The following is a 17302-nucleotide window of genomic DNA, read 5'->3' as shown; positions in this document are numbered from 1 at the left end:
CAATCCTTTTTTCTAGCCAGCCTACACGAACTCCAACGGGCACGGCTGCGTAGGGTGATATGGGTGTATAAATTTTAAAAACGCAATCATGTATTTTTTATGTTTGTTCTCAGCTGTCATCATTTGAATGTGTCTTAGCTCTGTGGCCGGGAGGGAGGTTGGTGGGGGGGGGGGGGTAACAGCTGAATGCTGAGCTCCTGCTCGAAGATGGGGCAGTGATGCAGCAGGATTTTGACGGGGTGGAAGAACAAGAAGGTGGCATGGAATTATAAATTAACAATAATTGATTCGTATCTGTAATTGTATGCTAATCCAAGGGCTGCCAAAAAATGCATGAGTGGGTGAGGGGGGGGGGGGGTAACAGCTGAATGCTGAGCTCCTGCTCGAAGATGGGGCAGTGATGCAGCAGGATTTTGACGGGGTGGAAGAACAAGAAGGTGGCATGGAATTATAAATTAACAATAATTGATTCGTATCTGTAATTGTATGCTAATCCAAGGGCTGCCAAAAAATGCATGAGTGGGTGAAGGCTGCAGGACATCACCGTGGATGCAAAGTCTGATCAATGGAGGATGATGAAGCAAGCACGCACAGTTGTGCCATAACTAATAACTCATTTTTTCCATGGACCAGCTCAGGGTACGCCAATGTATTCACCAGCATTATTAGCGCGATGGCTGTGCAGCTCACTCAGGATCAGCAACTTTTGCACTTGAGGTGACAACGAGTCTGGTACAAAAAATGATTTGAAATTTAGATGGCAGCACTGTAGATGTCCATATTTCTCCATCTTTTTACAAGTACGGCTTAAAAAATACTTGATGCACCGAGTAGCCACACCATAACATGGGCTACCCTAGATTCTAACTTGTGCACTTCATCACACAGTTGCTGACACATCGTTATATTTGTGCTTGAGGCGCATGATTCATCTGTGTAAAATCCCCTCAATTTGATGTTTTGCAGAAGAATGTCTTATTAAATCCTCCATTGCTTCAAACTTGCAATCTGTTGAGGCCATCATGGATTCCAGTAGACAAGCGCCTTCAAAAAAATAATAAAATAAAATTGTACCTTCACATAGATTAAAACGTTCTGATTTGATTGACACTGCCAAAGACATATTTGTTTAAGTTGTGACATCGTAATGAGACAGTATATTCATATTTTCTGCCTTACCAATTCCGAAATAAATAAATCTCTCTACCACGTTTTTATTTTTCAAAGGGCAGATTTTTTGAATTTGTTGGGGTACCTAATGTATGTTAATATGTCTGACAGCATCATTGCCCAAATCATATTTGAATTTGGACAATTTCTTAGCAGGCACATGGGTATTTTTGACAGCTTTGGTAACAATACATTACAAGTGATTTATTCATTTCTGCTTTCAAGCTAACGATATACTGTTTGAATTTATTCTTTTCTTCCTAATTCAAACAAACTAGGATTGTGCTTGGATATAACGCTTTTTACGTTTGAAGTCTGTCCTCCCAGTTTCATTTCAAAAAGGTATTTTACGACTAGTTCGGTCTGGAAAATCTAAAGATGGATACAAAAAGCACCATTGTGTCACTTAGGTGATAAAAGCAGATGATTTTGATTCGTCGAGACAGTCGTTGTATGTGGCCCGTGCAGCTAACTACTGACGACAAGCCAGTTATTTTTATCCCCCCCAAGTGAAAGTACTACAAGTTCATACCATCTCTTATTTCTATTCCACATCCTTAATGTGACAGAAGAAACTGAATCTGAATGCATTATCTGCTGGCCTGTGCACTTTGTTTTGCAAGGGGACGATCACCACTGTGGTGCGGGGAATGGTGAGGCATATTCAGGCCAGTTACGCTGGGGGCTCTTAGTAAGCTACTGTGTGTAAATGAAGGCGTTTTAATCAAAATGGGTCAAGTAGGTCATTAGGAAGCAATATGTATTGCAAAAATGCAATTCTCCCCCTCCCCCAAAAAGAAGAAGAAGAGAAAATACATCAGAATTTAACTCCGTGTCCAAAGTGTTTTTCTATTAAGGTGTCATCCATAGTTATGAACCCACCCGTGGAGGTCCGAGCTTGATTGCCCCCCTTTGGGAAATGGTTGACCTCAAGTGAGCTTTTATCTACTGTATTCAAGCTTTGAAGTGGAATCTCCTCTACAGAGTGCAACTCCACAAGAGGACACACATTCTCAAGATGCCAATGATTGACAAGTCCCAATTTTTTTTTTTTTAACTCAGGGTGCTTTGCCCGCCACCTGCAACGTCAGCCTATATGGCTACACATCGTGCGCAACACAATGCACATGCTTGAAACCACCAGTAGACCCTTCCATGGTCATGATCCAGCAATACTCAGATTTGGCAATTCACATTTGATTCCTCCCACACACGTCACGTGTGGAAGATATGGAGTCGCTCATGTTTTCCTACGTTAATTGCTTCACTCAAAAACGGACACCGTCTCATTAGACGTAGCCAAGAAGCCATTCAGCATTTCCTGACCGAACTCAAGATTGCTCATTAGCAACGCAACGCTGCCTTATGGTGTCTTTACCCTGCACGTTTTGAAAACATGTCACTTGACAGCGGCGTGAGTTGAAACTCCTCGATATGGCCTCAGATGCAGATACAGCAGTTGATGTGCTTTTTCCAGCAGCGCATATGAGAATGCCAAATGTAGTTTTCTGCGTCGGCACTGGCTCGACTCCAACAGTCAGCTGCTGCTTGCTTCTGCTGCTGCTGTTGCCCGGCAACATACAGTATTTCATAGTTTGACTCCGCTGCTTGGGCGCTGAGCTGGAGTCAGCTTCTTTCGTCTCTTCACTGTACATCGGGCTGTGGGTTTGTGTGCGTTGCACAGCATAACACTGTGTCGATCTGGGTTATTCTTCCATGAGGGGCTTCATGAAAATATGAGATAATGCATGTCGCCTATATACAGGAACTAAATTTGTCCTTTTGCGACAAATGGTAATGCTTACGGAGGTTGTTAGCTATTGACTTTATTCAGTCACGTCATACACTGCACGTCGCGCACTTATCCCCAAAACTCCAAATTCAATGATGACGTCACTCAAGTCAAACTTCCAACACTTGTGTGCGTTTGTGTACGTGTGTGTGTTGACAGGCAGACAATGTGTGCCGCTAATGTGTCAAAGCGCACATCGCCATCACAGATACACACAGCACACTGCGAAAATTTTTTTCCCCCCTCCTCTCCCTCCTTCTCCAATTAAAAACACTTGCTGCCGCTTGCCTCATTATCCCGGGAGCGGCGACTTTGAGAGTTCTCTAGCCTCACATTCATTATTAAAGAACATGTTGATCATGTTCACTTTAAGCTTTGAGGCACGTTCCTTTTTCTTCCTTTCGCTTGGCTCTGCCCAAGGCCCCGAGCTCGCCTTTGCAGGGCTCAAATCTGGCAGGCAAACTACTGCCGACTTGGTGAATGTGCACTGGCGTGCGCGTTATCAGTGAAGGAATTTGCAACTTTGCAGTCATCTGTCTTATTTTTCCATTAATCTGAATTATTTACAGCGGCCTCGTGTCGAAAGAGTCACTCCGTTAAGCCTGATGATCTATAGATTAACGTCAATACACGGAGCCTGAAAGCCCGTCGTCACAGCGCACAGGGATCAACTTCACATCTGATAAATAACCTTTCCTGACACAGAATAATGATCTCTTTTTCACATTTTCGCAGCCAGTTTGTAGGCTAGGTGACAGGTGCATTTTAATGGCCACGGGATTTTGCATTCCAGAGAGACTGTTGGATATATTGAGCACATGGTCATGTTAGCCAATGGGTTTTTTTTCCCTACATTAGTGCTCATAATGCTCATATAACATCATATTTATTGAAAGGTGTTTGTCATATTTTGCCTCCACCTTCTTCTACTAAGTGAAGAAACCAAGACATTCAAAGCTCAAAGTATGTTGCTTTGGTTGTGCACGAGTAGCTAAGGAAGTATCCAGCAGTCTATTTCAATGCCTGTCACCATTTGAAAAACAAATCTTTACTTCTACGTATTCGAAAAGAATTATTGTGCCAGCCATAGTTTTGAATAATTTACTGTTTGGGTCCGCAAATGGATTTATTGTCCTTGTGCATATTAAACAAGCCATATTTTTAGAGTCGATTGCACATGCTGCGTACAACAAATATATGTCGCCGCTGTGTTTCGCCTTCGGCGAAAACGTGCACGAGGTTTCCGCATGGTTATCCGTCTCACTCGCTCTCGAGTGGAGTTTGCGGCGAGTCTCACTTTTCGGAGACAAATTGATTTTGATGTCCCGTGTGTCTGTTGGTCCCCAGCTGTCCCCTTCCCCCTAAGCCACCGCCTTACCATGAAAGAAGTGTTCGACTGTGAAGGGAAACCCCGAGTGGATCTCCTGAAGGCCCACCTTACCAAGGAGGGCCGCGTGGAAGAAGCCGTGGCATTGCGAATCATCAATGAAGGAGCGGCAATCCTGCGCCAGGAGAAAACCATACTGGACATTGAGGCACCGGTCACAGGTAGTTTTGACATTAAGAAACGGCAATGACACACACACACACACACACATGCACAAAAGTGGTGGCTATCAAAACTGTATGGTGAACACACCGTACACGGTGGCATGTCCAGATGAAAAAAAAAAACACTCAAAAGTGTTGTCAGACAATAAGTGATGCAAAAAGGACTAGAAACACTCAGATTTTCAAAGGCGGAAAAGAAAAAAACAGGGGTTGTTGAATGGATTAAAAAAATGGATTAAAAAAAAGACAAGAAATCAGCAACGGAAAAGAAAGGGCGCGAGCAGCGTGGTTCATTCAAGGCCTTCAACTGTCCATCGGTGTGAATGTTTGTTCATTTTGAGGGAAAATGTCCAACAGATCAGTTCTGCAGACTTTTTAAGTAATGCAGCTGTGCTAAATCAGGTACCTGCTAGTCTGTTGAGCTGCAGCAAGTGTGTGACATTTTGATGTCTGTTGCAACTACCCGGCGTATCAAGTTAAAAGGCGTTTGCTAAAATTGCGACATCTCCAAATGTTGGCAGCGTCTGAGTCTGCCACTGCCTCCCTCTGATCAACCTAAGTTGTGGCCTAGTTTTAGTCCATGCCGAACATGCCAGAAAGACATTTTTATTCTGGGTGTACAATCATCAAGGGATATATTTCCTCAAGCTGAGATCTTTTTTTTTTTCCAGCTTCCAAGTCTGACCAATATATTTAGCCACTCACCATGTTGACAGAAAAAAAAAAATAAAGTAATTTTACAAAGTATCAACTGTCAGTGATCTGGAACCGTACGTAAAATTGAGCAAACGTCATTTCCTACAAACAATTATTTTGTTGAGTTACCTTATCATGACAAGGATTCAATTCATCGTCTTTGTTGTTTAACTGAAAAGGATGCCACACAAGTTTAGGAAAGTGGAAGCTTTCGCTCAGGAGTATGAAATATGGACGATGGACCAAGTGGCGCATACGGATGTTGATCGCAACCATCTGAAGCTTCAGTTGTGTGTCCATTAGGGGTGAACGACGACAGATTATTTCCACTTCACTGTACTCATGTCGCTTGTGTCAGATCATACTGAGAGTTTTCATAAATATAACAAAAACATGCATGGGCATGCAGCGTGGATGTTTGTGTACATGCATGTGGATACGCGGTCGCATGTGAATGCGTGTGTGTGTGTTTGTGTTTGATTGCTTTAGTCACACAAGCAGTCTCCCACGCACATCGCTCCAAGCTTTGAGTGGGCGAAGGCCACTGTGGAGCTGATAGGGGAGACAGAAAAAGAGAGACGAGATGGGGGGTGAGCAGGAGAGAGGGGGACAGAGAGATGATAATGAAAAATTGAAGGCCACAAGGAAATGAGATGTTGGTTTGCAATGCAGAGTCGTACGGTGGTCGATTGAGGGGGGGACAAGTATGCATCTCCCTCTCGAAAAGTGTCTTACTTCTCATAGGTTGACAACGGCTTTTCGGCCAAAAACATTTCTTCTCGTGACGACGAGGACAACCCACATTTATACCCGCTCATATAATTTCTTAAAATCACAACATTCCACACAACAGTGCAGCATGAATGCGACGAGAAAGCAAGCTGAATTCTAAAAAAAAAAAAAAAAAATGTGCAGCGGCAAATGGTGACGAAGCAGCTTCCAGTGTACATTACAGAAATATTCAGGACAAAATGAATAGCATCCAGCTCAGCTGTTCATTATTCAAGTGAGCATTTTTTTTCCCACAGGAAAAAAAAAAAAGATGTAGGCTCATTCGTAGTAAGCAGACATTTTTTAAGGTCCTTGAAATACAGCATGAAATTTTTAGGTTGGACCATTGGAGGTCAAAAATGAATCGCTGATTTGTTTGGATTTCAAAGCGAGCTTTACCATAGACAATAAGGGAAGTTGAAATAGTTCCAGATTCCAAGTGCTGTCATCATAAAAGCGATGCAGAAGCTTACTAAAAGTTCAATTTCCTTGCATTGCTTTCCAGTTTGTGGGGACATCCACGGGCAGTTCTTTGACCTGATGAAGCTTTTCGAAGTGGGCGGATCACCAGCCACGACACGCTACCTGTTCCTGGGGGACTATGTCGACCGTGGCTACTTCAGTATTGAGGTGAAGAAAACAGTGGGAAATGACACGTACTCTTATAAGCTGGCGTTTTGTAACTTACCGAACAAACACTTTGTTTGCATTTTTTTTGTCTCGACAGTGTGTTTTATATCTTTGGTCACTGAAAATCCTCTATCCAAAGACACTATTTTTACTGCGTGGAAATCATGAATGTAGACATTTGACAGAATATTTCACCTTCAAACAAGAATGTGAGTACCCCTCAGTGTTCATCGTGCACAGTGCATTGAGTATTTTTCATATGAACCCTTTCAGGGACAGTGATTACTACAGTGGACATCTTATCATGCTATCAGGTTACAGGGTGCATGAAAGGGTTGATTTCACATTTGTTGTGGGGCATGTTGGGTCCAGGTCGTTCAGCCTTAACAGGGCAAATGAGTAGAATTGAATGGACTAAAATCACATCGCATTGCATATGTGCCATCCTCCATTTTCGTCTTTCTTTCATTACTATTGCACTGGTTAGGTACCGTAGTAGATCGGAGACATCACACGTCCGGCTAATTTTCCTTCCTTTGCTCGGCAGGTAAAATCAAATATTCGGAGCAGGTGTACGACTCATGCATGGATGCTTTTGACTGCCTTCCTCTGGCTGCGCTCATGAACCAGCAGTTTCTGTGCGTCCACGGCGGACTCTCACCTGAAATACACACCTTAGATGATATTAAAAAGGTAAGACCGCCACGGGCGATATCGCAGCTGTGGACAGATTTTTTTTTTTTGTCTCATGAATCGAGTGTCTCTGCCCGCCTGTCGTGTCAAGTTGGATCGGTTCAAGGAGCCGCCGGCTTTCGGGCCCATGTGTGACCTGCTGTGGTCGGATCCTCTGGAGGACTTTGGCAATGAGAAAACGCAGGAATATTTCAGCCACAACACAGTACGAGGCTGCTCCTACTTTTACAGGTGAGCTTACCACTACCCTGTCACGAATGAGGCTTCAGTTTGAGTTCATTTCTGTCCTTCACAATGCGATCCACACTATTGTATTCCGTAAGGCTAATTATTGGACTCCAGTACATCTTCTCCGAGGACCAGAAACTGTTCATGCATCTGTGCAAAGTTACGATCAGGATCTACGGGACTTAAGTAGTTTTTTGTTTTTTTCCCCTAATTAAAAAGTGACCAGAAATGAGCATGGGATTGCAATAAAAATAGAGATCGAATGATTAAGACATACGAATTGATTGAGCAGATATTAAGAAGTGCACGTTCAACAGAAATTGAGAGCCGAGCCTGTAATGTGGACATGGTGTGGCGATGAGAGTCGGCGGCCGTCCGGGTGAAACTTTTTTTATGGCGGTTCAGAGCATTTTTGCTCCTATCACACAAGGTCAGCATGTGCAGAATGATTTCAAATTCATATATTCATGTCATATATCAGTCCGGAAATTGAATAAGAATATATGACTCATCAGATGAAATAGTGGGACAGAAGGGTTAAGTGCAGATATTTCATTTTGTGCCTTGGAGATCTAATGATTGTATTTGATGTCAACGTCCCAAGAACTTCGTAGGAAATCGACCCCAAGTGAACCGTTTTGCAACATGACCTACAGCACGCTCTGTTCTAGGGTCAACCTGTTGTCATTATAAAAAAAAAAACCCGAGAGTTAGCGACGTCAATCTACATGCATCACTATGATACAAATGTAAAAATAAGTTAACCACTTTTAATATTCAGCCGTAAGAACAATAAAAGACTGCACTTTCGTTCAACATTGCGTCCCTGCCACCCCAACACACACACACACACACACACACACACACACACACACACACACACACACACACACTATGCTCTGTAGTTATAAACGAGCCAAACGGAGGATGACTTGTTACGTTGAAGTGTATGTTTATCATCCTCCTTGCCGAGTAGCCAGCAAAGAATATCGAATGGGACGTTGTGCCTCGGTGGGAGCACCGCTCGTGAAGATGATAATGCGGAGGAGGCTGCAACGTAATTGTCATTTATCCGCCTGTGACCTTTTACCACCGTTACTATTTTGCCGGCATTAGGACGGAAGAAGCATTCCCTTGGGCTCGATGGCCAATGCAACATAATCGCTTCCTTAAATATAAGAAGCCCTTAATGAGTGGAGTGAGAACGATGTGAAAAGTCAATCAATACTACGTATGGTACAATATAGTCATCTCACCTTCGCCAAGCAAGTCCCCAAAGCGGGCGTAACGTGACCATGACACTCAAACAAGCGCGACTTGCAGTATTATTTGACTTTGCAAAAATCAATACATATAAAATCGATTTCAAATAGCCGTAAATTTGTAAATGTCACATGTGTTTTGATTTGGCTTCTGCTGTTCGTGCGTTCTCCCAATTGCAGCAAAAATGACACTTCTCGTGGCGTACGTCTAATTTGTCTCAGCTTGATTGTTCTTGAAGGAAAAAAAACGTCATCAATTGAACAATGTATTAATTGTTGTTTATTGAGAGGGGCAAAAATATTTGAAAACGCTTTAGTATGATGCAATCCACGACCACCATAACCAACTCGATGACAGTGACAATCAATCAAAACTTCGCATTATTATTGTTGTTGGAAAGATGGCATATGAAATACAGTTCCAGCAATAGATCGAATTAGATCCAGTCTATGTATAACGAAATGAGTGCATATACAGTAATATATGATGAATTTTGATGAAAAGTCATCTTCTCGAAGTCATAGAAATCATGTCTCACTTTACTACATAATATTTGAGCCTGTCTGATATCGTGGTATCACGTTGAAAATGTTACATATTGCTCATCTTTGTCAGTGTTGGAAAATTAGGACTCCACAGTCATTTCAAGGATGAACAATCGATTCTTTTGTGTTCATTCCAGACAAAGTAACTTGAGCATCACTGCATGAGCAACCAGCCACACCCACATTTATCCGAAAATGCTACGGTTTTTTTTTTTCCTCCATTGAGAGTCGAGGCTTGTTCATTGCATCGTGTACATCGAGACAAACAAAGGCAATGACCAGCGGGCTAACTGATCAATTTTATGACTGTGTTTGCAGCACAGAACTTCCATCTCTGTCTCTCTCGCTCAATCTCACTTGTCAGATTTCTCACTTGCGCTCCCTCTCACTCGCAGGCTCACCGACACATAATTTCACAAAGGAGGGAAGAAATGTGAGCCGCAGGCAGGCAATGTGTGTGTGTGTGTGTGTGTGTTTCTCTGATGAATCAATAGAAACCATTGGAGTGAACAGAAAATAATCGAGTACATGTTGTACTTTGGGATGTTTATTTCCTGCTTTAATAAGCATTCTTTATTCAAGACCAAAAGGCTAAGACAAACACGAGCTCAAATAAATGCAATGTCGTTGTTTCAATGTTTTTGGTTTGGGTTTTTTTAAACACTAGTTGAGTCCAGCATTTTAGATTGTCTCATCAGTGCTCACTATCAGCCGTTGCGGAGCAGTGAATGTATCCATGTGAGCGCAGCTATTTCTGTAATTTATATATGGGGCACCTTGGGAACGTTCGCCATGTGACCTAGATAAAAGAGGGATGGCACAGTTTTGCCAGGTGCTCAGGGCACAGCGGGCTCCTTGTTTTCCTTCCAGCGCAAACCTTGGAGCGTTTAAATATTTCAAACGCTTGTGAAAGTTTGATGGCGGCGTGGATAGGCAGCGGCGAAGTGCCGGAGGAGAGGAAGATGATGGGCGGCGTGCGCAACATGCTGCGTTAGATTCCAAAGTGACTGGACTTTAACAATTGATGACGATCGGTGTAAAGTCAATTAGTCACTTGAGTCACTTAGAAGGAAACATTCAGCCAATGCCATTTCAAACAACCAAGACTGGTTCTACCGCTAAAGTCCGACACAACCACTTCCAACTTGCTCTGCATTCAAATGAATATGGACAGACTAAATAAGATAAAACTGTTACTGTCAAAACATTTTGTGACTGTCAACTTCTGGGTTTATGCTTATCATCAGTTCTCACACCAAAAATCAAAACCCACTCGTGAAATGAAATCATTGAGATGACTTCAGAGGCAAGTAGCAATCTACATCGATACGCTAACATGCTTCATGCCAATATTTCTGTGCAATTATGTATGCACTGAAAACACACGGCGGCTTTTAATGAAATGCATCGCAGTCACAACTCTAAATTGAATACATTAACGAGCAACAAGCAACGAAAGCCCTGTGGAGCCATAGACGTGTCCTGTTGCCTTCACTCTTTTGGCTGATGCCTTCATCTGGAACATATTTAGAAAATGTTAGCTGGATTATCTCCATGCTATTGTAACATCAATTGCAACAATTTCTGAGTGGGATGATATGCCGGTACAAGTGACTGATCGTGCCAGATGTAACACTGGTTGTCTGTCTTTTTTTTTTTGTTTGTTTTTTTTTGGTTATATGGTACAACTAAAAGGGCAACAACACGGAAACAAAAGCCATTACTCATCAATATATAATCTTTGTTTGAAACCCAAGGGCTTGAAGATGTTCAAAATGACATAACGCCTTTCACGGTGTTGCATAACAGCTGTGTTGAGAGCTGCTCTGTGGTGCATCATATTCATAATGCAGCATGGAACCATCTCAATTGTCAGACCTTCCTCCTGAAGGAATCTCAACCGCAGTCTGCAAATCCTGGTCCTAAGCTGTGACTGGAGATCTTCTCATAATAATACCATGTTTTTTAAAAAAAAAAAAAACTTTTTATTTTAAAATGCAAGACCTTATTATCAATTGGACTTGGATGTGTATACATTAGCCACTGAAAAGTATTTTATGCAATGCAGTTTTTTATTTGTAGTGATTGGAGCACCTCATTTTCTCTCAGGTTATAACTGGGTGGCTGTGTGTGCCACTTGATGGGCTATTTTGTCTTGTTCGAGTAGCAATTGCATTCTTTTTTTCTTTTTTTTTCCTCCACATGCTTGCATCATCCTCTGCAAGCGTTTCATTAATATATTCATGAGCGATACATTTCGTTGTATCTACTACAGAGTTGTTTTTATAATCACTAACCTGACATTCTGTTGTGTGATATGAGACATCAAAAGAGTTTCATGTCCCCTGATTGATTTATTTTGAACGATATGGGATTCCGGGACAAGAGCTGAATTGGGCTGAGGGGAGCACGGTATGAATCAAAGGGTTTGGATGTGATGTGTGGTGTTCCCCAGGGGTCAATGTTGGGACCAATACATTTGCACCTGTAAATAAGTATCTGAAATGTTGAAATTAATATTTTATGCTGATGACGCGAGTAAAAATTTACATATTTGTTATTAATCAGAAACAAAAATAATATTAATTTCATTATATTTGGAAACTGTCAATCAAATAGTCAGGTTGAGGTACAATTAGAAAGGGAAAAACATGGAATGCACAAACTTTTTAGTTTATTAATAGTGACTCGATTAGCTGGAACTCTCATTCAATCTGGGTGACTTCAAACTTCAGTTTTTCCACATTTTCTTTTCTAACAACCGTCCAATGCAATTTCAATTTTATTGAAAGAATATTATGATTGTTGTGTTAACATGTTTTTCTTTTCAGTTACCCAGCTGTTTGTGAGTTCCTACAGAGCAATAACCTATTATCAATTATCCGAGCACATGAGGCACAAGATGCAGGGTAAGTTCTCACCGTGCTTTATGGATACATATCAAAAGACCAAACTGTGCATTTAAAAAAAGTCATTCTTATTTGTTGGTGTTGTTATTGCTCACTACCAGTTACCGGATGTATCGTAAAAGCCAGACCACAGGATTCCCATCCCTCATCACCATCTTCTCTGCACCAAACTACTTGGATGTTTACAACAACAAAGGTGAGCAAATGTGTTGTTTGCGTTTAAATTTCAATTTGAGGTTCCATTTTCCTCTTTGACCCAACGTGCATAGACTCTTCATCAAATGGTTTCTGATTTGACAGATGTGGCTCTTGCATTCGATGTCATGAGATTGTGGCTGTGTACCTAATGTTGTGGCCGCTGAGCATATGCAGCAATATAGTAGCTTACAGCTTATGAACAAGACATAGGAATACATCAGGAAGCCCCCCGTGTGTTGGTGCTCTCAGATCTTGCGTCTTGCTTGCCATTGGCTGTGGGATATGGGGAGCGTGGGTGGGACCGTAGGCAGGCTGACTACAGTATCACCAGGTGGCTTTATGCCTCTTGAAGTATCAGAGTCAGCGGCGGCTGGCCTCAGTTATGCCATCTACTGGATGTTTCCTGCTTAGCTCTACAGGAAGGTTTTTGCTCGTCAACACCAAAATAGTTACTGGCAAATTGTGGCCATATGTCTCTCGAGGGTGCTATTTACAGTCATGAAATTCGAGGTCAAGTCATCGCTTATCCTCGAAGGCTAGCATTGCTGTCTTATGGCTTGTAGCAGTGATCCCCAACCACTGGAAGTGATCATATGTCACATGATGGGTCAGATTATTATGATTCATGAGAACAAAAATGCAGTACATCGAATAATCCTCTCAACAATGGGTACTTGGTCAAAAATGTTGGAGCAACACCCGTAGACAGACACTATCACAGTACTCACGTATATATGTTGTGCGAAAAAGCTATCTTGCCGGAATTTCTTTTCGGCGGGGAGTATTATTATTAACATGCTGTTGCTTTTCTCCCAGCTGCTGTACTCAAATACGAAAACAACGTCATGAACATCCGACAGTTCAACTGCTCACCTCATCCCTACTGGCTGCCCAACTTCATGGACGTCTTCACCTGGTCGCTGCCGTTCGTTGGAGAGAAAGGTATGGAGTGTGCCCGGTTTCCGCTTTGCTGCTTTTCCTTGTGCTTATGTAACGATCCGCTACCTCCATGGATCATTGCTCGATTACCAAACCTCTTACCTACGCTCTGTTTCCTTCTCCCCTTAGTCACAGAGATGCTGGTGAATGTGTTGAGTATATGCTCCGATGACGAGCTAATGAATGATGAAGATGAGATATTCGACGGTAACTGTCCAATTTAGCAATGTTTGAAATGTGAGATGCTGTGACTTGTGACGCAAACGCAGACACACCATGAGCTCTTGCAGGAGATGTCGTGCCATTTGTCAAGTAGCCCACGTTGAAAATTGAAGCAACACTTTGTCATGTTTAGCTTTAAACAATGCCAATCTAAATATACATTATGAATCTACAGTCGATTTTAAATGTAAATCTTAAACACATCTAAATGTTACTCCATGTAAAATGGAATAAATGTCTCCTAAATTTTACACACCACAGAATTAAGTGTTGTCAACAACAAAATTTGACTGGTTAAAAAAAAAAAAATTTAAATGAGGCTTGAAAATGATAATTTCTGTGGTCTCGAATCAATACAAAGCATCAGCGGCACTCACACATATATTTCTTGACAGCCAATGCAGCTGCTGCACGCAAGGAGGTGATTCGAAACAAGATCCGTGCAATTGGGAAAATGGCCAAGATGTTCTCAGTCCTCAGGTAATCACGGCATATAGTTTTGTATAGAATTGTATTATATCCATCATTTGTGGAACTGTTGTACACAATGAAGCAGCCAGTCAGCGGTAGAGGTGTTAACAGTCCTAGAAAGGACAAGATATTTTCACCCATTTCAAAACGAGTTCAGATCATCTGATCCGTCTGATCTGTGATACCTGCAGAGAGGAGAGTGAAAATGTGTTGACGCTCAAGGGCCTGACGCCCACCGGCATGCTGCCGAGCGGGGTTCTCTCTGGGGGCAAACAGACGCTGCAGAGTGGTAAGTACAAGGCTGGAGAATAAGAATCCTTTCCGTACATTTTTGACAGATTTTCTTCTTTCGTGGTGATTTCAACTCAACATCACCCTCTGAAAGGGTTCCAAAAATCTCTTTGGAGACATCTGCCCCTTAGATCTTTCGTATAATTTCACTCCAATGTATTTTTTGTACATGTGCGCATACTCTCTGGTACCGAGCAGAAACTCCAAATGGTCCAAAGTATTTTTATAAAGTCCATGTTATTTCATATCGATGTGTCCCTGCCATGCTCTCTCTTTTTGTTTGCCACTCTCCACGTTTTGATGATTTTTGACCTGTAGTTGACACTGATTCTCTCCAGTCCACGTCAATGCATGGCGTACCCACCAAGTTTGACTCCATTGCTACCGTACATACGAATGGCATCCGACCTAACATTGAGCTGCCTTTTCAAGCGGGGGCTGCCCTTTTGACATTTGCATGGCTTTATCCGGAGTAACCTGCTCCCCTCCTCCTCCTCCCCCAGCCACCATTGAAGCCATTGAAGCCATCGAGACGAGTGATGAGGACAGAGAAGGTAAACCTGTGTGAGCCCCTCCCTCCCTTCAGCCTTCCCAAATCCTCCCAGCATATGGGTTTCCTCCTTCCATCTTCCCGGTCCACCTCTCAACCCCACACGAGCAACATTTCACACACATTATTGATCAAAACATTGCTCCTTAATGGCTGCTTGTACGGCAAATGAGACAATAAATTTGGCAGGCAAGATTTATAAATGCTCAGTCATCGTAACAACCAGCACACTTTGAGTTAAGAGACTTGGGAAAACACGGAGGGGTTTAGAAAGATACAAGACTGTTTCTAGCCTCACGGGGAGATACAGTAGATAGAGAACAACAGAAAATATCAGCAATAAATGCAAGTCTGATCCCCCTCCGTTTGTGTGTCGTGTTCCTCTCCTCCCCAGCCATCCGTGGCTTTTCCCCCCAGCACAAGATCACCAGTTTCGAGGAAGCCAAGGGCCTGGACCGCATCAACGAGCGCATGCCCCCTCGCAGGGATGGCGTCAACCACGTGGGTCACTCCATGGGAAAGATGAATATGTCCGAGGCGAACGGCACGGATGACAACAGCAACATCCAGTGAGCCTCGGTTGGTGATGGTGGTGGTTGTGGTGGAGCTAGGCGGGGGGGGGGCTCCGACCTTGCAGATATTCCACCTCGCCGCCCCCGTGCAGTGAGACGTTGCCAAATCGAAATTCAGGCCTCAGAACATAGAAACACAAACGGGCCCACAGCAGACAGACAGAAGGGGATCTGCAGCAAATGTAAAATGAGGAAAAAGGTCATTTATTTAGTGACAGAATGTGAAGGTTGAGGGGAGGCCTGAGGGCTGCCGTGTAGTTAAAAGTTGTCCGCCTGTTGTCCCCTCCCTCTGCTCAATTACAGACTGAACTAAGTCGGACATTGTTTTGCGGACACGTGACCGACAAAAGGCATCATTTCAGCATCCGTGCCATGCAAATGATTTTATTCTTTTTTTTTTTAAATGTTTATATCAAGTCATTCACTGATTCACACCTTGAGGATATTTATCTTGCTTTGAGAGTATTATATCAGAACGCCTTTGGGGGGCGCGGGGGGTGTGGGGTGTCATAGTGGGATTTTGTCTTGCAAAGAACCGTTTTTGGCTACTTCAAAATGTGCCCATTCAAATTTTCCAAACCAATCTGCCAAAAAAAAAGACAAATAAATAAATAGTGTTGATAATGAAATGAAACTTTAGAGATCATGCTGCGTGGCGGTCATCTTTATTTGGATACAAACCATATTTGGTTACTTGAGCATATTTGGAGACATACAAGTCAGAAGATGTCACAGGTAAATCATAATCAAACAATATTGTCACAACATTCCAATGGAGGCTAATCATGACCTTTTTGGAAAAGTTAACAAAGGTAACAAATGTCCCCTAACCATGAGGAATTCCCATGAAATTGAATGGCTAATCTGTCAAGGTGTTAAAGTGGATTATTTTATTTATTTACCTTGTATTGATATTTTCTTGAAAGATAAGCATTAAAAAGTCACTGCAGTGTGAGATTAAATCTCCACATGACTCGCCGCCAGTCATCTCCTAGCAACTCGGAGGAGTTGAGGGCAGAAAAGTGGGGGATGGGAGACTTAATCTCCTCGGTATCTACAGTATCTATTAAGAGAATGTGAAAAGGGATGCATTTTTTATTTTTATCAAAGCCGTCCTCAAAGAGACATTTGCGCCTCTCTGCATCATTTGTGCTCACGTTGGCAACGCATGGCATTACCTCGCACATCCTCACTTTCTGGAAAGACAAAAAAAAAAAAAAAATACTCGAGCATCCTCCTCCACTGAAGAAGCTTCAGCAATCACGCCTGCGTTGCTATAAAACAGAGACAAAGAAGGAAAGAGATTTGGGGTGTTTTATAATATATCCTGCTTGTCCAGCACTGCTCGAGATGTGTGCTGTCACTCAGGTGTGCATTCGCGCCTCATTTTTTTTCCACCCCCGCATATGAGTTTTAAATGTGTATTAGCTAAAGAAAGAACTTTATCAGTACGAGAAGTCGAAAAATTTAAAGGTACATGTATTGTATTATCTTAAATTATAAGGGGCGGGGTCATTTATTGTTAAATGACGAATCTGACAGTGGAACTTCACGATGGTGTCCACACTGTGATTAAAAGAAACTTTTTTTTCCTGCAATTTAATAATTAAAAAATGACTAACTGCTTGTTTTATATAGAATTTGGAAAGTCACTAAAGTAGGAAGCCCAAACTTGAAGTAAAATGTTTCACATATTTTAAAAAGATTTTTTTTTTTTTTTTAAACTTTGTTATTCTAAAGGAAAAAGGTGCAGTCTGTGACTCCGGGATGGACAAAACAGTGGTTTTTAAACACGGCATCAATGGTATGGA

At 42.2% G+C, this 17302-nt stretch overlaps 1 protein-coding gene across 2 annotated transcripts in view; it reads left to right on the top strand.

Moving 5' to 3' along the window:
• Positions 1-16783, top strand: part of LOC109517961 (serine/threonine-protein phosphatase 2B catalytic subunit alpha isoform-like) — a 20533-nt gene extending 3750 nt beyond the window's left edge. Inside the window, exons 2-14 of one of the 2 annotated variants that reach the window (XM_019873501.1) lie at positions 4310-4510; positions 6486-6610; positions 6708-6819; positions 7158-7303; positions 7395-7534; positions 12171-12248; positions 12350-12444; positions 13263-13388; positions 13515-13592; positions 14003-14087; positions 14270-14367; positions 14873-14923; positions 15314-16783. In XM_019873501.1, the coding sequence (XP_019729060.1) occupies positions 4310-4510; positions 6486-6610; positions 6708-6819; positions 7158-7303; positions 7395-7534; positions 12171-12248; positions 12350-12444; positions 13263-13388; positions 13515-13592; positions 14003-14087; positions 14270-14367; positions 14873-14923; positions 15314-15492 (1514 nt within the window). In that variant the 3' untranslated portion in view covers positions 15493-16783. The remainder of the gene's footprint in view (positions 1-4309; positions 4511-6485; positions 6611-6707; positions 6820-7157; positions 7304-7394; positions 7535-12170; positions 12249-12349; positions 12445-13262; positions 13389-13514; positions 13593-14002; positions 14088-14269; positions 14368-14872; positions 14924-15313) is intronic. The other variant, XM_019873502.1, reaches the window with a different exon arrangement.
• The last annotated feature ends 519 nt before the right edge of the window (positions 16784-17302 follow it).

The sequence above is a fragment of the Hippocampus comes genome, unplaced genomic scaffold, assembly GCF_001891065.2.
Source record: "Hippocampus comes isolate QL1 unplaced genomic scaffold, H_comes_QL1_v1.1 scaffold59, whole genome shotgun sequence".
Lineage (NCBI taxonomy): Eukaryota > Metazoa > Chordata > Actinopteri > Syngnathiformes > Syngnathidae > Hippocampus > Hippocampus comes.
The sequence above is the reverse complement of the archived record's forward strand: the minus strand, read 5'-3'. Positions and strand labels throughout refer to the sequence as shown.